The sequence below is a fragment of the Pleurodeles waltl genome, chromosome 7, assembly GCF_031143425.1.
Source record: "Pleurodeles waltl isolate 20211129_DDA chromosome 7, aPleWal1.hap1.20221129, whole genome shotgun sequence".
Taxonomy (NCBI): Eukaryota; Metazoa; Chordata; class Amphibia; order Caudata; family Salamandridae; genus Pleurodeles; species Pleurodeles waltl.
In genome coordinates, this window is record NC_090446.1 from 399,812,034 (window position 1) to 399,830,964 (window position 18,931).

The following is an 18,931-nucleotide window of genomic DNA, read 5'->3' on the forward strand; positions in this document are numbered from 1 at the left end:
ATACTGCAGGCATCAAAGCGTAAAGTCAAGTTATGACTACATGTCACTGGGGGCACTATGATGCAGTCCTTGACTTTGATTTAACTGCTTAAGGAAAAGCCTACTACAGGACAGTTGAGAGACCCTGGTGACATGGTGTCTTCTGGTAACCCCACCCAGTCAGACAACTTCACACATCGCAGTGTCTAGAAACACTGCAGTGCTCAAATAAGGGCAGATTCAGTGAATTACTCTAATAAACACTTGTTTTTTAAATGTATTAATAGAACGTATCACACACGGAGATAACTGAATAAAATTGACCCTACCTTGAGCTCTGATGGCAGACGTTGTAAAAGAAGGTAGGTACGCGGGTTTTATAAATCTGGCATGGGAATATCCTTCTATAGCTCTATTCAGGCTGAAAGTACCAGGTATGATTGAATAACTCATTGGTTCACCATTGAAAGTGTCTCCCGTTCTGAAACTGCTAGGTCATGTGACACAAGTACTGTTGTTGGTAAGGAGGATTACAGCCATGCTACTACTACGAGTGAAAAAAGTGGTGATGGTGTGGTTTCAAGGTCTCCTCCCAAATCCGAGGGATGGTTACTGTCTACTACAGGGGACTGTATCGCTCTGCTACTTCCTGCCCGAAAATACACCAAAGGATATATGGGGACCGTTACAGAGATATTTGGAGGAACAGGTTAGTTAGTGAAAGTGGTGATCTCTGAGACCGGTTACATACTTTGATACTATTGTATTGATGAATCACCACTTTTACTTTAAGAATGTAAAATTAAAAGTTCTCAAAGAAATAGTTGAAATGTTTTCCACTTAAAAAAAAAAAGGGGGGAAATCATTTATTCTCAGCTTATTTACCCATTCTGAATGGTAAAACTTCCCAGAACTATACTCTACAAATATTGTGCTACGAAAAATCTAGGATATTGGTGGCTCAAAGTGTATTCATAGGGAATATGTTAGTGTATGTTTTAAAAAAAGCCAACCTACTATTAGATACTTATTTCTAATATATTACATTTTGCTAATTCTTCTTGGGTCATCGAATTAACTCCATCACCACAACCCCAAAGAAGTAGAAGCAGAAATTGGGAAAACACCATTTCAACTAATTATGTCTCCGAGTCTCATTGATGTGGGAAGCAAGAGAGACATCCAGAAGACAGCATTCAAACTAGCATAGTTCAAGATCCCCTCAATGTGTAATAAAGTTACACATTTCATGGAGTAAAGGTAGGATTTTGACAGTTTGCAATGAGGACTGTCCCTCTTATAAAGAATGGAACTCCAGCATCTAAGGATTATTGAAGGAAAAAAAAAGAAAAAAACCGTAAATAAATAAAATATACATTGTGGCTTTTACATTTCCTGCCCTGCCACTAGTTAACAGTGCAACAGTCACAGGTAATGTTGTGCCAACACGTGTCTGTCAGCTAACCTATCACTTGCCAGTAAACTATTACTAGTGGTCTGCCTGCCGTGTAAGTCATACACAGTTGACAGAGCCAGAGATGTAGAAAAACATCCTTTTATTCCTTCTCTTAAAGACCCCTCTCTCTTTTCACTCTCCCCACCCAGCACTCTCTTGTCCACCTAGGCCTCTTTATTGCCCAGGCCTGTCCACATGCCACGGGCAGCCTTCTTCAAATGTTTTTATTTCAAGATAGACCCCCACATATGCGTGAGGCATCTTTAAATTGTTTCTTTTATTTTTGCAAGTCTCATTCGAAGATGGTCATGTTTGAACAGGATCTGTAAAAATAAAATATGCTTTCAAAGATGGCTGATCAAATACGAAATGAAAAAAGGGTTTAGCAACTTCAATAGGTTTCACCACTGAATAGGACTGGCTTTACCTGTGTTTGTTCAATATCAGAATTTTTTGTCCTAAGCTCCGCGTGCTAGAAGCATCGAGGGCCTCTTTTGACAAAGTTCCTGACCTACAGGTAATTTGAAGAGACACTATGACAGCCTGGTAGAGTCTGAACAGTCAGCAGGTCACCCCTTTGCACCGTTTGTGCAGCAAAAGTTGAAGAGTAGCGATTGGTTCGTTCTGGTTTATATGTAGGCCATTCCCATTGAAACGCAAACGGAGGAGTCCATTAGGAACACTGCAGTTTCAACCGATTTGCTATCCCAAAGCAGGCTTTGAAACGTCTCTTTAAGATTAAGTCAAAGTCGGTCACGGGTCGGACTCTAAAAATGTGTGTATGAATGAGGCATGCCAAACTCTTAGGACTCAGTGAGGCCTAGGCAGATCGTGTTACATGCCAGGCAGGGGCAGTACACTATCAGATGGCTGGGGTACATTCTAGTCAATTGCTTCTCAATGTCCAGTTTACCTATATGTTTAAGACAGTGTCAGCCACATCTCAGACTCTTCAGTGTCGTTATGTAAGGGGCAGCATCAACCCTATGTTACTTTAAAAGGGCATTAGGGCTGGGGAAGAGCCAGTTTCATGCTCAGAAATTACCTTTGCTTGCTCACGCACGTGACCTCTCGGAACCACGGTTCTGTTTGTATTTTCACATATGTTACATCGTGACCTTGCTCTGACTCCGCCTCCCTTTCACTTCTTTTTTCAGGGTTGCCCATAAGTACTTATGCAAAGTACTGTTACCGCAAACTGCAGAAGGTGGCAGTTACCGGAGGAAAGAAGGTAAGACTGAAAAACGACCAGTACATATTCGCATAGGGCAGCTGGCTGTTGGTTGTTCTTCACTCTGTGACTATGTACAGTTCAGTGAATGTCAGTTATTTATAGGAAATCTGAACTAAATCTAAATGTTACTGTCGGTCTGTGGCGAGGTATTTGCCGGGAAGGCAGTGACAGAGTTCGTTTATACCACAGTTTCCCTGGCTGTGCTAAACCAGAGGTCCTTCTTTAATGAAGTAGTTGGTGTCTGTTACCATGAGACCCCAGTGCAGCGAGCGTTAAGAGACCTTAGCATTTCAGCTTTCTTCTGCTCCCCGACCCAGAAGGTACCCAGAGTACTTCAGAGGGCACAAGCAGAATGTGCGAACCACTCCTCAAAACTGTAGCAGCTGCTGCTTCTAAGAATCAGTCCAGGGAACATGGATTCTTGGTAGTTTGAGGGAAAAGAGCAAGGGACAGATCTTCAGGAAAAGAGAATCGGAGTGTGGTGGAGGTAACTAAAGTGGTAAAGTAAGGGGAAACAAGAAAAGTATGAAAGGAGACGGAGTGATCGCCTGAGAGACACCAACAGTGAGAAGATACATACTAAAGTGATCAAGAGCCTGCGAAAGGAAAACATAGAGAAATGTGGAAAAACACAGAAACAGAGAGTAGAGTCTAAAGATGAAGACAACAAAAAAGAGAATTATGAATAAAGAAAGATTGAGAAGGACCGTCTAAGAGGAAAAGAGTGAGAAGTAGAGCGATAAGTCTAAAGATTAAGGGAGCAAGGGTAAAAATGAGAATCAAGGGGGATCCTGAGAGAGGGTGAGACAAAAGAGCAAGAATAAAAAGTTCAAAGAACTAGAAAAGAAGCATTTACAAGAGACAAGCACTTATAAAATGAAAATAACCGATAAGAAGAGAAAAAAAGAGAGCAAACCAGATAAGCCTGAGAAAGGAGGTTTGAATGAAAACATCCGATGTTTAGTGCAACTGCATTTTTCATCCTTCTGCTTCTAATCTCTCACCATCATAAGAACAAAAGAAGGCAAACCTATTACAAGCCACATTGTTGTGGAAATAGGTTTTGCAGGAGAGTTCTTTTTTGGAAGCCACATTATTTGATAACACTTTACATGTTTTTCATTTATGACTGTTGACATTTTCCTTCCTTCCTGTTACCTCAGAGTCTAACGGCACTGCTTGTAAAAGAACAGCCTAATTTGAGGTGTAGTGGCCCAACAGAGGCCTTTGAGTTGAGATTCATTACTTTACATACAGAAGGGCTACATCCTGATCTTATTTAACTTGTAAGAGTGCCCTCTTCTCCCATGCACTTGACTAATGGGCACCCTGGCCCAGAGGTAATAAACTCTTGCTTTGCCGCCCCCCCATCCACCTCTCCCCCCACCTTCTCCAGTCCTGGCACTTTGGTATGTAGCTCAGGTCACACACCTCGGTGTTGATGAAGCACTTGGACTTCAACAGTGGCAGCACAAGTTCCAGCCAAATCAGGGTGCCACTCTTACTCTATGTTTGATTTCCGTAGAAAGCTTGATGCAATTCATGATCAGAACCATTTAGGGTGACCGTAGGACCCGTTCCACACTCACATCCCTCCTGGCTTTACTGATTGCCAGTCTTGACTCTGTATGCAGCGCATTCTCTTCCTGGGTGATCAAGAAAAACTTGGAACTGGACAAATGGGGTGGTTTGGATCCCACCTTTATACATCTTTTCCAGAACAGCGATGTGATCCACTTTCTAAGGTTTCTGAACCAGTTTGGATTGGTTCTCTTTCTGGTGTTATTTTCTGGCTCTTCCTACGCCACATTTTCTGCTCCTAAGGCACAGAATTTGTGCAAAGTGACAGCTCTTGCAGCAGGGAACAATGATGCTGGCACCAACCAGGAATATTCAAAACAAAGGCCCAATGAAATTTGAGCTCTTTGTGCCTGTCTGTCATCATCCTTCATGAAGCTGTAATCAACGGACAGCCAGAAAGACAGACCCTGCCTAGAAACTTCCTTACCTTGAACAACATTACCTGCAGTCCTTCCTCTTACCCCTGCCGTCTACCAAATGGCAGTGCTCAAAAAGAACTAATCAGCAGCCTTTGCTAACAAGGTCTTCACATAATTCTCTAGGGGAGCCCTAGCTCCACCCTCCTTCACATCAGTGTCTGCACCTCCACCCTCCAGCAACAGAAATACATTCAGTACACTTTCACTGTCTGGGGAAGCTGTAACACCCTCCATCTAGTGTCATGCTAAACCAGGAGCTTTCAAAATGGACCCCAATGATATTAGTATTCAGACTCTCTTCACTTACAGTCTTACCTCCGTACATCTGTTACACAGACATTGCACACACATGCGCTTGACATTCACATGGAATATCAGTGCAAGAATCTGGAGTTCACATAACAGTGAAAGTTTAAATGAGAGGGGCCATGAGATACGTCTCTCTGTGACGCAGAGAAAATGGACTTGCCACTCTAATAAATCACAAAAATTCGGTCCGCTGCCACCACTTTGTGACTTACCTAGACCATGGATAGTGATCCTTAATCCTCAATAAGGGCGCACTTGGTGTGTCCCTCCACATCACAACACAAGTTCTGGACCTCACATTAGAAAGGACAGGACTTGACCTCTGCATACATGCTAGGTCAGCATGATGCTAGGGCAGGGTACCCGTTTTGCATACAATCAGGCACTCTGGGCCGGGGAACATGCTCATTCACCAAGCATGGGACCTTCCTGTCCAAACATTTGCACCACCGCACCTTGCCCATCTGTACCCTTCCTCTCCTACTACTCCCAATTTGCCTTTGGCCATGTTGTTTTGTATCTTACACTCTACTTACTTATAGCAATCCCCTCCCCAGAATGCATATCATTCCCCTTTGGCAGAAAGTTTTATAACTCCTCTGCATCCTGCCTAGTAGTAGCCTTCCTATTACCTTGTCTCCTAGTCACCCATTGTTCTTGTAGTTTTATATCTTATCCCTTGCCCGCCTTCAGCCTTCCTCTCACCTCTAGTCTTATGTTGCCCTTTTGTAATGATGTTCTATATCTCCTGCACTCTGCTCACTTACAGTCTTCCTCTTGCCTCTTCTGCTATCCTTCTGCCCCTTTGGCATGCTTTATATATCTCCTGCATCCTGTCCACTTATAGCCCTCGTTTTCACCCTATGCCTGTCCTTTGTTCAGTCCTTTGGAAAGTATCAAGTTAGAAAGAATAACTAAAGGCAAGGTGAAACGCTCGGAGCAGGAAAATGAGAAGCTTATGCAGTCCAGTCAAAACGGAAATTAAAAGTGAGTGAACAGGAGTTTAGGCTGGACATTGTAGTATGTAGTCACAATCTTTGTTTCAAGGGTAAAATCACATTAAAGATTACAAACATGCAAACGTGACTGTTTTCAGAGAACAGTAATGACCTAAGAGCCTTGTGAAGAGTCAGTGTGAAATCATGCCAAGTCCAAACAACTGGCGTAATAGCCTCGATATAAACCAATACATAGAAAACCATGGGCAGGTTTTTTTTTTTACTCCACTCCGTATGGAAATCGCCCCCATGACCATCTCAATTTTACCTGCATTCATCAGTTGGAAAAAAGGGCTGGGCATTGCAATTAGGCTTTAATTCAATTTATTTATAAACACAAACATAGAGGTCAAACTAACCAATAAGTTGTGAAATATGAATATTAATGCACGTTTCAAGGGGCCAGGCCATAAGAATAGAGTGTTTGTCTCATAAACATTTCCTTTATAGTAATCATATCAGAACTCTTTTGATGGCAGTATAGTGCTACAGTTAGTCTGCACCTCAGGAACAACTCTATTTCCTTAGAGGATGAGACATTAGAGATAAATTATGTTGGAGTCATGTGTGGCTGTAGATACACATGCTACGCTTACTCTTGCCACCTAGTATTTGTCCCAGAAGTGTGCAAGTAGTTTTTCTTGAAAGTAGTCTTTTGAGTCACAATGTACTGTGACTCCTTCTCTTGGCAATACTGTGCATGGTCATCAACTTCATTGTTAAATTGTTTTCTTTCCACCATTGAGTTGGGACGTGTGCTCCGAGTCAACACCGTTGTGGTGCTCTTTTCGGTTAAAATGGTTCTTTCCTTTCACAGATACTGTACTTTGATCACGTCTCCCTTACTTTCTGTCTCATGTCGACGTCTGATTACTTTGCTCGAGCAGGATCTGGACGGACCGCTGCCCATACTGGGCCCTTCCCATCAGACCCTTCTGTACATTCTATCTCTCCACCATACCTCCATGGTGATGGGATGGGTGCCATTTCAGTATTGCCCTCACTGACACGCGAAATATCCTCGTACCAATCTCCATCGGGTCTGCGATCTGTGCCCGTCAAGGAACACAATGAGGCCACCTGTGACACTTGCTATTCCTTCTGCGTTGTTCTCATCAGCTCAAGATGTCTCATAGGGGTGGATACAACACCCCAGACCTTTTCTGTCCCGAGAATATCGAGGGGAAACAACACCCACAATTGTCAGCTGCGGATGAGGAGTCTTTCTCCTGTGGAGAAAGTTCTGGCTCCCACCTGGATATCGAGGGCCTTTGCCAGTTCAGCAGTCCGTGAGTACTGCACCCTCTCCCCCTTGACACTGCACCCACCTCGAGTAGTCTGAGGCTTAAGGGCATTCAGCCATTGTGGAGCATCAGAGTCAGGCCTTCAGACCCCAATAGGCACCAACAACCACTTCAGCTCTGGCTCGACACAGAAAAACCACAGAAAAAGCCTTCAACACCAGCCACTTTGGAACTGGCCACCCAGACATGGGTACCCAGCCACCCATGCACTGACTGGAACCTCAGCAACGGAACAGAAGACACCCACGGAGTCAAGGACATTGGGGTCAACCAGCAAGTCCGACACTAGCGCAGTCAAGCCGATTCTCCATAAGCTGCTGGATCAGCTCGACTCAAGGCAGAAACACCTGGTTATTCACCCACAAATGGGCTGCATCCTTTCCTGCCCTTCGCGCCCTGCAGCTTCACCCTCTAAACGTCAGATGTCCTTGGACATTCCGATTCCGGCAAAGCAATACAAAAAAGCAGACAAGGCAACCAGCAAGAATGTATAGAACAACAGTGGTCTCAGGCAGAGGGTAATTGGGACAATCTACTGTTGATCTGCTGCTGCACTCATCGCTCTCTGCAGTGATGGAACACCAACAACCTTTTGCAGGGGCAGCTTTTCCTGGACCTAGTTCCACAGAGGATTGTTATATCAGATGCCTGTCTTAGAGAGTGTGGTGCACACTTAAAAAAAAACTAACTGTACAGGGGGAGACCAAGTACTAGGACCTCCACATCAACCACCTAGAACTTCTAGCTGTTCACCTAGAGTTGAAGGCTATCTTACTTCACCTGCTAGGCAAGGTTGTTCTTGTCTGGGTGGACAGCATGACAGCTGTGTATTACCTTCATAAATTAGACGGGAGACACACGCTTCACAGCTGCCTCAACAATCCAGCATTGGACTCTCTGCCACAAAATTCATTTGTTTCTGAGTACCTTCTGAGGATGGACAACTTTTTTGCCGATCTCCTCAGAAGGAAGCAATAGCAATTCCACAAGTGGAAACTCCACCCCCAATATCTCCTCCATTACTTTCAGAGATGGGGATTCCCACAAAGACACCAGCTCGCAGCAGCGCCAAATGCCCAAACTTCACCTCCAGGTTCCCATAGTCCAAAGGCAATGCACTATGGTTGAACTGGTCAGGAATATTTGCCTATGCATTTCCTCCTCTCCCTCTTCTTCCATTTGTGGTTTGAAGGCTTTGGCAGACTTCCCTCACGCTCATCCTGATGGCACCACCATGCGCCTGCCATCTCTGGTTCATGACTCTGCTCAAACTCTCACTGGTTCCGCACGAGAGGCTCCCCAACAAGCAGACCTTCTCACACAGAACCATGGAGAAATCAGGCACCAAGGTCCCTCATCATTGTGATCTGCCTCCTGAGGTCATAGAATTTGGATACCTTAATCTTCCATCAGAATACATAAGCATTCTCAAGGAAGCTCACAGACCTACCACCTGTGACTGCTACATGGCCAAGTGGAAGAGATTTGTGTACTACTGTCACTCAAAAAATTGAGCCATTCAAAGCCATAGTACAAGTCATTGGGCCTGATTACAACTTTGGAGGAGGTGTTAATCCGTCCCAAAAGTGACGGTAAAGTGACGGATATACCACCAGCCGTATTACGAGTTCCATAGGATATAATGGACTCTTGATACGGCTGGTGGTATATCCGTCACTTTACCGTCACTTTTGGGACAGATTAACACCTCCTCCAAAGTTGTAATCCGGCCCATTGTCTGTTACTTACTTCACTTGCAGGTTTCTGGGCTAGGACTCTTCCCGCTCCTCCTAGACCACACTTTACTTAGAAGAAATTAGCCTCTATGGCTTTCCTGGGAAACATCCCTCTAGCTGAAACATGCAAAACAGCAATCTGGCCCACACCAGACACTTTCTCAAAACATTACTTCGTGGGTGTCCTACCCTGCCAACTAGCTAATGTTGGCTAGGCACTTCTTCTTATGCTCTTTCAATCTGCTGCAACACCCACAGGCTAGCCACCACTGTTTGGGAGGACTGCTTTGCAGTCTAGGCACAGCATGTGTATATAGAGCCACACATGAATCGAATGGAAAGTGTTGCTTGCCCTCTAAGCATCTGTTCATGGCATGTAGTGCTGTAGAGTCACATACCCCTGCCCTCTTCCCCAGATGCCTATGGCTTCTGCAGAGTCACTTAATATTGTTTTTTCCTCGTATGCATGGGCATCTCTTTATGTATCCCCTCACTTCACATTCAGTCCTCACCCACTTTGCGGGAAAACAATCTAACAATGGAGTTGATGACCCCGTTCATTACCTTCTGAATAAAAATATTTCTACTTAAAAAAAACAACTTTCACACATCCGGGCCCAACTCTAAATGATGGTAGTAGTATACACAGTCATGCACAGTGTTGTTATCAATTATGTAATTTGGATGTGATTAAGGATGTTATGAGTGCAGTCATTGAATAAGATATTATTACAGTACCTAACTATAATGCCATTTTAACCTTGTTTTTATCAATTATTTATTTATTTTTAACCTAAAGTAAGATGTTTAAGGCTGTGCACAGCGTGGAATTAGGCACCGACCAGGCCCTGCAACCAACCCCTCGCAGGACCCGACCCCCCGTGGTGGCATGGCTTTTGGCTGTGAGCAGCATCGGATTGGGCTCCCGCCCCACAGGCGCTCAACCCCCTTTTTTATATTTATTTTTAGTAATGCCCTCTTACCCCTCCCACACAGATGAAAAATAATTTATTTTTAATTTTAACCCCAGGAGGGGCCCCTCTGGATACCCTTACTCTTCCCCCTTATACCTTATTTATTTTTATGTTCTAGGGCCCTGAGTCCTAGGGCGGCAATTTTTTATTCAGGTTCTGGCTGGCCAATCACAATACGCAGTTGAGCTTGTAGATGGGGGGTCCACCCCAGTTAGTAGCTGTCATCCACCATCAGATCCTCCATGGCAGATCAGAGGTGGATCTGCTTTGTGAAATGTACATACATTTCTAACTGTAGTTCCGCAAAGACTACTGAACAGATTTACGCATTTGCTCCAAATCACAAAAAGCTAATTTTCTGGACCGAGATTGAGCTTTCCGCCAAATTTGGTGTAATGCAATTTTTGCGGAATCGCTGTTCAATTTCTCTGTGGAAAATTGCATAGGGAAAATGCATTTTGGGGCCCTACCCCCTTTTTTTTATCTTGGCCCTGCTTGATGGATCACTCTGAAACTTTCCTGGAAGGAGCTGAGGTGCATGAGACTTTCATTTAGAAAGGATTGTGAAGAATTGTCAAAATGTGATAAAGGGATTATCAAGACAAAAAATGCTTTCCTGATCCTGGCTATATAACTACCTGGTGGCAAAAGGTGCAGACTGACAAGGTAGGTGCAGATGAACAATATGACAGCTTTTTTTTTTATACAGTTACTTGTATGAACTGTTGCTATAATTTTGTTATGATGACTCACTCATGGGAATGGTTGCTTTATGTTTATGTTCTGCTGTGCTGTTCTATTTCCATTCTTTTCTGAAAAATACAATATAAGTTTAAAAGAAAAATCACATCATGACGTGATGGTTTACAAATCTGTGGTGTCAGTTCGAGCTAGTAAGGACAACAGAGCAACAATGTTTTTCTATCTTTAATTTGTCTGTAAGCAAGAACTTCTTGTGGATCATACCAAGAACTTGCAGTGGGCTTAAAGCCCACCCACAGCTTCCCATGGGTTGTCTTTATTGTCACTGTCATTTGCTTGCTTCTTATTCAGTGGCTTGTATTCCCCTTCTTGTGTTTATCCCTTCCCTCTAACATACCCTTTATATCATAGTTTTGATCAGGGGCAGCTAATCTGCAGTGGCGGAAAAGAGTCTCCCACCAATCCCCCCAGCTAAGAGCCAGCAGCTGTAAAATAAAACAATATTTTATTTCATTATTGTTTTTTTAATTTTTTTTTACAGCTGCTGGCTCAGGCAGCAGCATGTGTGGGACGGTGCGGGGCTGTGCCATGGGAGGGGGAGTGGAGTCTGTGCACTAAGTGCGCAAGTGTGTTTGGTCGGCTGTCTCAGCCTGGCCAGACTCACATGCACACTTAGGATTCTCCAACAGAAACTGCACAGTCTCCCGTGCACTGTCTGAGTGGCAGACCAAGCTGCTAAGGCCAATCCTGGTGCTGCTGTCATGCTAGGGTTAGCATGAGAGCAGCGCTAGGATTGCTGGGAAGCCTGTGGTGGTGTCCCAGAGAATGCGGGGACACCAGAAGAGAAGAGCGAGGCATCGGTAACAGATACTTTAAAAAAAACTGTATTTACCCCATCCCCCGTCGTCCCCTCCACCATCACCCCTTGAGATTTGCTGTGGTTACCGCCGGTTTTGATTGAAATTTGTATCTTTTCACTGCTCACATTTAGGAAAATACTTTTTTGACCGTGTTTTCAGGATCTGTCACTCGTGTGTTGCTTTCTTCTCACCAAATCCTTCCACCACCTCCTCGAGTGCTCACTATTGCTCCCTCCTCCCCACTTGCTCATTCCCTCATATGCCCCTTTTTATTTCACCCATTCCACTTTCCCATGTGCTCTGTGCTGCTCTCTCCCCCCCCCCCCCCCCACCCTATCCTTTGCATCCTCTTTGGCTTTTTTTATTTTACTTTATACATTATTTTCTTGTCTCCCAATTATCCCTCCCATCTGTTGCTACACGCATTCTCTCTCTTGATCCCCTCACACTGGCTCCTTCATGAGTCTTTCCTGCCCTCGAGGGCATTAAAAAAAGGAATCATTATTTTTTTGGAGGGCCTGGCAGTTGACTTTTGCTGCCAGGCTGCTATATATATATTTTTTTTTTATTTACCAATCCAAGTGGTGTCCACCATCATAGATCAGTAAAGAAAATTATGTGCACGCTATTCATTAGTCACGCACAAGTCTGGTAACATATGCATGTGCATACTAAATAATGCGGCACCAGTGGCGTCATGAAGTATACTTCCTATTTGCACATCGCAGCTCAATTTTTTCTATATATATTTATTTATTTTGCTGATGCTTCACAGCATCATAAAAAGGGATTCGCAAAGCCATTACATCACAGAGACAAGACCCATTGCCTTTGCAAATCATGTTTGTTACTGCAGTTGTTAAACCATTCTAAGCTCGTTTGAGGAGTCAACCCACCCTAAAGCTCTGGTATAAATTGAATGTTAATGAAATTACTTGCTTAAACAAGGAAAGTAACTGGGCAGTAAATGAAAATATTTTTTATTTTACTGTATAGAACAGCATGCTGCAAGGCCCAGGAATTACACTTCATCATAGGATCCTGAGTACCATCAGCTGCTATTGCTCTGCAAGTGTCCTTATACTGAGCCCAAAGCAGCTAGGAGAGAGGCAAAACCAATTTCCTATCATCATATATAGCCAGATGTTTGTGTTGGTCTAAATCTATTCCGCTTGTAGTTTTAAATATGCAGTGAGCTAGAACCTCAACCTTTGTCCTGCCCCTCAGGACCATAACTTAGTAAGAAAGCTCGGAAAATAACCCACTTTGTTATTGCTCTGTAGTCAGGAAAAAGGTAAATTAGGCAGCGTTATGCAAAACCTTCTGTGGTAGTATTAATTCCCTGTTTTGTAATTTTTACATATTAGTACTGTTTGGGCAAACTATTCACCTCTTTAGTACTTCCTTAATACTGTAAATCAGCAATCAATAACTAAAATGTGACCAGTCAACCTTTGCAGAGGGTCTGTACCTACAAGTCACCGGATGCTTTTTTAGTGACTTTTGATCAAACTGAACCATAAACATTTTTTTGTTGAAATCTCCGACATGCTTTTATGGCAAGTGCGGCAAATCCACAATTATGGTGTAAACACTGCAGCTGCAGAATCACATAATTATAGTGGTTTATCCATAGTTAAGTAATCATACCTGGAAATTACACCTTATTTTATTCTGGAGGCCATCAGTGGTACATTGCTTTCCCAACCTCTGATGAAGTATAAACACTTGTGATCTCTCTGGTATATATAGAGAGGTTGATTGAGTTAAATTCAATTGAAAACAGTGATTTGTGCAGTTGCCTGGTTATGTGTGAGTCCCCATTTGATTAGTACGTATTTACAACTTCAGAGGTTCCATCACCTTTCCCAGTAAAATGGGTGGACAAAGTATTGCCACAAATAGGTGGAGATGTTCTTTGTGTTGCAGGGAGCCTAACAGACACCTACCTCTTTGATGTCCTCCTGCTGCCTGGTCCCTTCCATAAACACCAGTAACAATTACCAGACCTTTTAGAAGACGCTAGTATTGGGGTTTGCTATGAATAACTGCCCATTCCTACCAGACTGTTTCTCATTTACCCATACAGCCTTCCTTTATGGAAGGTAAAGAATGATCTGGTCATTAACTCAGAAATAGCTATGTATTGCATGGTTTTATGATGTGGAATTGATAAATGCCAACAAACTAGATTAATTATTAGGGTAATTATTATATGGGAATGATATGCTCTATCCTTGTCCCATATAGAATACAACTAACCTGTACACATTATGCAATAGAATGTTATTCAAAATTATCTTCATAATAGAAATTCTGCTGGGAAATAATCTTTTAGACATCTCACGATTAATTAAAATGCAGAATGTAAAATTGTGTAGGTACTGTGAAAGTAAGTTGCAGTTCTGTTAGATGAACAAAGTGAGGATTATGCTAACATTTATTTACAGACAGAATACAGCAGCTAGTGACAAAACACATCAGAAAAAGTGTATTTCCCAGAACCCTTAGGGACATAAGTACCAAACATCATAAGTCTTCTACCAGTCAGCTGCCCTGCAACCTTAAAAAGCATGAAGATTATCTCCATCTCTTTGCATAAATGTCTTGGATAAACTCATTACACCCCTGTTGTCAAATCTGCATCGAACTCTTCTCCTCTTGCTTCTGTTGTGAAACAAAACAAAATCAAACCTCAAGCTTGTGAATAGAATTCCATTGTTAGCATAGACTTGTGAACATATTTAATATGGGCAATGGGAAGGCTATAACATTGAAATAACATCAGGAGTTGACAGTTGAGTCGGGGATAACCCTTACCTAATTGTCCTTATTGGACCTATAACTTTCCTTCAGCCTAGGACATTTTACCTTCTATGGCAGTCAGGAGGGTGAGGGTTATGCTGTAAGTTTGTTACTGTGGTGAAATCCTTTAATGGCTTAAAATTGGATTTATTTTAAGTAAACTCGGTGGATGCCAAATGGATGTTATCGAAACAGACCTCCTTCATCACCCAACAAACCTACTTATCTAGTGTGGATGGAAAAACCAAAGTCAAACAGTTTGCAGAAAGAATGCGTATTACATTTCCACACCACTGCACCATTGTCGTTTGGTCATAATGCTTGAGATACTGTGCTTTACACAGAGGCGTGCCTTTGAAAAGCTGGGTACAAAAACTGAATACATTACGCCGTCTCGATTAAAAACTCTTTGTGCTTAATCCAGTGCTCATCCAGTCTAATCTCTTTTGCAAGATGTTAAGCCCAAAAGCATGGACAGTGTTTGCCATCTGTTCCTTAAACTAGGAGTTCTTATCGGACAACTTCTGAAACCACAAGTGAGCTGTGTTGTCATGCCATAGCTTTGAAAATCTGCATTTTTGGGGTCTGAGTAACCTAAATCACCATAAAAGCTGTAAATTAAATGGTGCTTTCCAACCTGGGCATGTCCTGCTGACACTGTTGATCTGCAGAACTTTGTCATATAATAAGGCTTACCCTCGTCCACCATATCACAAAAAGGTAAAATATGAGTAATGTTTTAGCCCATTGCCCACGGTATTGATGACCCTCTCAAGTTGATCTCTTTCCTCTGACCAATAAGAAGAACCTGAAAATAGGGTAGAAGGATTGGAGAATCCCAGTAATTTCCATCCTTGGAAGGATGCAACACTGATTTTGTCATTTAAGAAGCACATTTCCACTGAGGATCCATCCAGGAGCTCCAAACAGTTGATATGCAAGTGAACCCTCAGCTCCGTACTTTCCACCTGAAGACAGTTCTCCACAGCAGGCGATCAGCATTCGCTTGAATGTAACTCGATTACCAAGTCTAGCATGGAACCAAAAAAGAACTGGCTATTCCAAGCTTTCACATGGCCCAACCGCCTTTATATCTCCATACTGACTTTCTCTGATAATTTGATCTCAGAGTAAGAGAGGCCCTTCTTGAAGTGCATAATTTCGAGTAGTTATCAAGGCATGGTAGCGTAACCCTCCGGAATAGAGGACTGTGGTGTTATTCAGGTGTCAGTAATGTTGTGGGCATAGTCTGTTCTGTGCTTTGCTGTACAGCTTAGTCAATTGTAAACTATGTTTCTTGGTTAGTCCGTATTAAACAGTATAGGTAGAGATTCCTTTCTGTTGCTTGCTGTAAATTTAGTTCAATGTAAACCGTGCTGTAGAATTAGGTCATTGTTAACTCTATTTTAGGGTTAGTCTATTATAAATCCTGCTGAAGTTCGGGCCCTCTGTGACCATTGCATCAAGAGTAGTCCAATGTAAACTTTGCTTTGATGCTTGTCCATTGTATCCTCTGCTGGTTTGTTCATTGTAAAATATGCTGTAGGATTAGTCTATTATAAAAACTACTCTTAGTTAGGTGTGTTATGAAATGCTCAGTGAGGTAGTCTGTTGAAGGTTCTGCAGAATTGTTTAATAAAACCATATAAACGTGTATTTTGTATTACAAAAAAAAGTCTAATCACTGTTTTGTTACAGTGACATTATCATTTTCAACAACAAAATCATTCATAAATATTGAAACGTGCATTCTCCAATAAAAGTAGCACACTACAAAAATATAAAACGTTCTGTACAGTTTCAAACCCTGAATCTCCAGTGCTTTATTGGCCATGCCACAGCGACACACAGTTTTAGACGGGGACCAAATCTAAAATGCACAAGTATTCTTCTTATTTCTAGGCATTGGACAAGTTTAATATACTTCGGTAACTGAAATCTGATAAATAACTCACATTATCAAAAACATTTTGCCTTTTTCCTTAGCTCATCATAATCTGCCATTCACACATCAATTTTGAAACCATTGTTGATTAATATTTTGATCATGATCAGCAGCAGGTTTAAAATATTAAGCTATACTTAGCAGTATGAAACATGAGCACCATCTTCTGTCCAAGCCTTAGGTGTCACTGAAGATCAAAGCAAATTACGTGTTACTTGCTGCTGTGCTTATTATGACATAACAAACGAAGAGTAACCTGAATCACTTAGTCCTACCAGCTTCAAGATTAAGCCTTTGTCTTGTTAACTAAATGGACCTTGACAGTCTTACTTCAAGAAATTTTCGTCAAAAGAGGCTTTGAACTCTTTCATGAATCACCTATCTGCGGTAGCCAATTTGGTACACTGTCAGTCAGTTTTGGGTTCTTTTTTTAACATTACATGCCATTATTAGGGTAACCAAGAATTAGTCCCCATAAGTGTAGCTAAACTGTAAATATTTTATACAAGAGAGAAGTTTTTTTCCTAGTGTCATATTTCTTGACATAACAACTTATTATTTAGGGTAATGCTCCAATTTCTGTAATCCTTAGTCACTGTTGCCAGTTTTGCTTCCTTAGTTGTCTTTCAAATCGACACTGTATAGATCTTCCCATAGTCACTTTGTCTTCACAGTATCTTGTAGGACCTTAAGCACACTCTTGATGTATAAGTTGTCACACAATGCAATCTCATCAGAATAGTACAGTGCAGTGATGTGAAAATTGCCACAATCAGCTAATCACTTTTAGAAGCGAAGCCCCTTTAGGATTTGCAGGCCTTGAATTATGAAATACTTTCAGTATTAAACTGAAAGCTGATCCGAACAATGTCCCCTACAGGCAACTTGTGAATATACAACAAATCACTGAGGCTTTCAGATGAGGAAAAGAGAGCGCCAAATAAACATTGTGTCCCCACGAGCATGTCTACATTGTTCCTGGACACACCCCGTGATCCCCAAACTAAAATAAATACAAGAATAGTTTCACTGATTTCAGACCAAGCCAGCACACACAGAAAATAGATCCATCAAATTTCAGTTCCTCTCACAGTATTCAGCAAACAACAAAGGCCAATTGTAATTCAGTTTAGATCTGGACTCTACCTACTTGTGATAGACCATTGATAATACTGGTCGTCCAACTGCTCAGTCCTATGCTACTCAACTTCCAAGCTCACCTGGCACTGCCATCTACTATTACTAGGAAGTCATAGGATAAGGACTTATGCCCTCATTATAACTTTGGCGGTAACTGCCGCCTACCACCACGGCTGTCAATGTGCCACCGCCGTGGCTACCAGCCTTCTACGCATTTCATGACCGCCAGCGGTATTCCGCCAGAATGCTGGCGGAATACCGCCGACGGTCATGGCAGCAGACGGCGGTAAGGCAGCGCTGCTGACAGCAGCACCGCAATGCCAGTGAAACACCGCCAACCGGATCATGACCAATGATGCGGCCTGGTGGTGTTTGCTGGTGGACGCTGCTGCTGACAGCAGCGCCGCAGACCATCTCCAGCCGGAGGACCCCCTGCAAGCAGGTAAGTCGGATACTCTGACAGGAGGTGGGGTGTTGTATGTATGTGGGGGGTGTTGTGTGTATGTGGGGGTGTATGTTTTGGTATGCGTGCATGCAGGTGTGAGTCACGTTGAATGTGTGCGTGAATGGCTGAATGTGAGTGTATGTTGTGTGTTGTGAATGCGTGTGTGTAAGGAAATGCCTCCTTGGTATGGTTACCCCCTGACTTTTTGCCTTTGCTGATGCTAAGTTTTGATTTGAAAGTGTGCTGAGGCCTGCTAACCAGGCCCCAGCACCAGTGTTCTTTCCCTAACCTATACTTTTGTTTCCACAATTGGCACACCCTGGCATGCAGGTAAGTCACTTGTAACTGGTACCCATGGTACCAAGGGCCCTGATGCCAGGGAAGGTCTCTAAGGGCTGCAGCATATCTTCTGCCACCCTGGAGACCCCTCACTCAGCACAGACACACTGCTTGCCAGCTTGTGTGTGCTGGTGAGGACAAAACGAGTAAGTCAACATGGCACTCCCCTCAGGGTGCCATGCCAACCTCACACTGCCTATGCAGTATAGATAAGTCACCCCTCTAGCAGGCCTTACAGCCCTGTGCACTATACCATAGGTGAGGGCATGAGCACTGTGCCCCTACAGTGTCTAAGCATAAACCTTAGACATTGTAAGTGCAGGGTAGCCATAAGAGTATATGGTCTGGGAGTCTGTCGTGCACAAACTCCACAGCACCATAATGGCTACACTGAAAACTGTGAAGTTTGGTATCAAACTTCTCAGCACAATAAATGCACACTGATGCCAGTGTACATTTTATTGTAACATACACCCCAGAGGGCACCTTAGAGGTGCCCCCTGAAACCTTAACCGACTATCCGTGTAGGCTGACTAGTTCTAGCAGCCTGCCACACACCAGACATGTTGCTGGCCACATGGGGAGAGTGCCTTTGTCACTCTGTGGCTAGTAGCAAAGCCTGTACTGGGTGGAGATGCTTATCACCTCCCCCTGCAGGAACTGTAACACCTGGCGGTGAGCCTCAAAGGCTCTCCCCCTTTGTTA

The 18,931-nt window shown here is 43.0% G+C and overlaps 1 protein-coding gene across 2 annotated transcripts in view; it reads left to right on the forward strand.

Annotated features, from left to right (window-relative positions):
• Positions 1-18,931, forward strand: part of LOC138304113 (rho GTPase-activating protein 39-like) — a 598,847-nt gene that overhangs the window by 542,088 nt on the left and 37,828 nt on the right. For both annotated transcript variants that reach the window (XM_069243876.1, XM_069243877.1), the window contains one exon: positions 2,593-2,666. In XM_069243876.1, the coding sequence (XP_069099977.1) occupies positions 2,593-2,666 (74 nt within the window). The remainder of the gene's footprint in view (positions 1-2,592; positions 2,667-18,931) is intronic.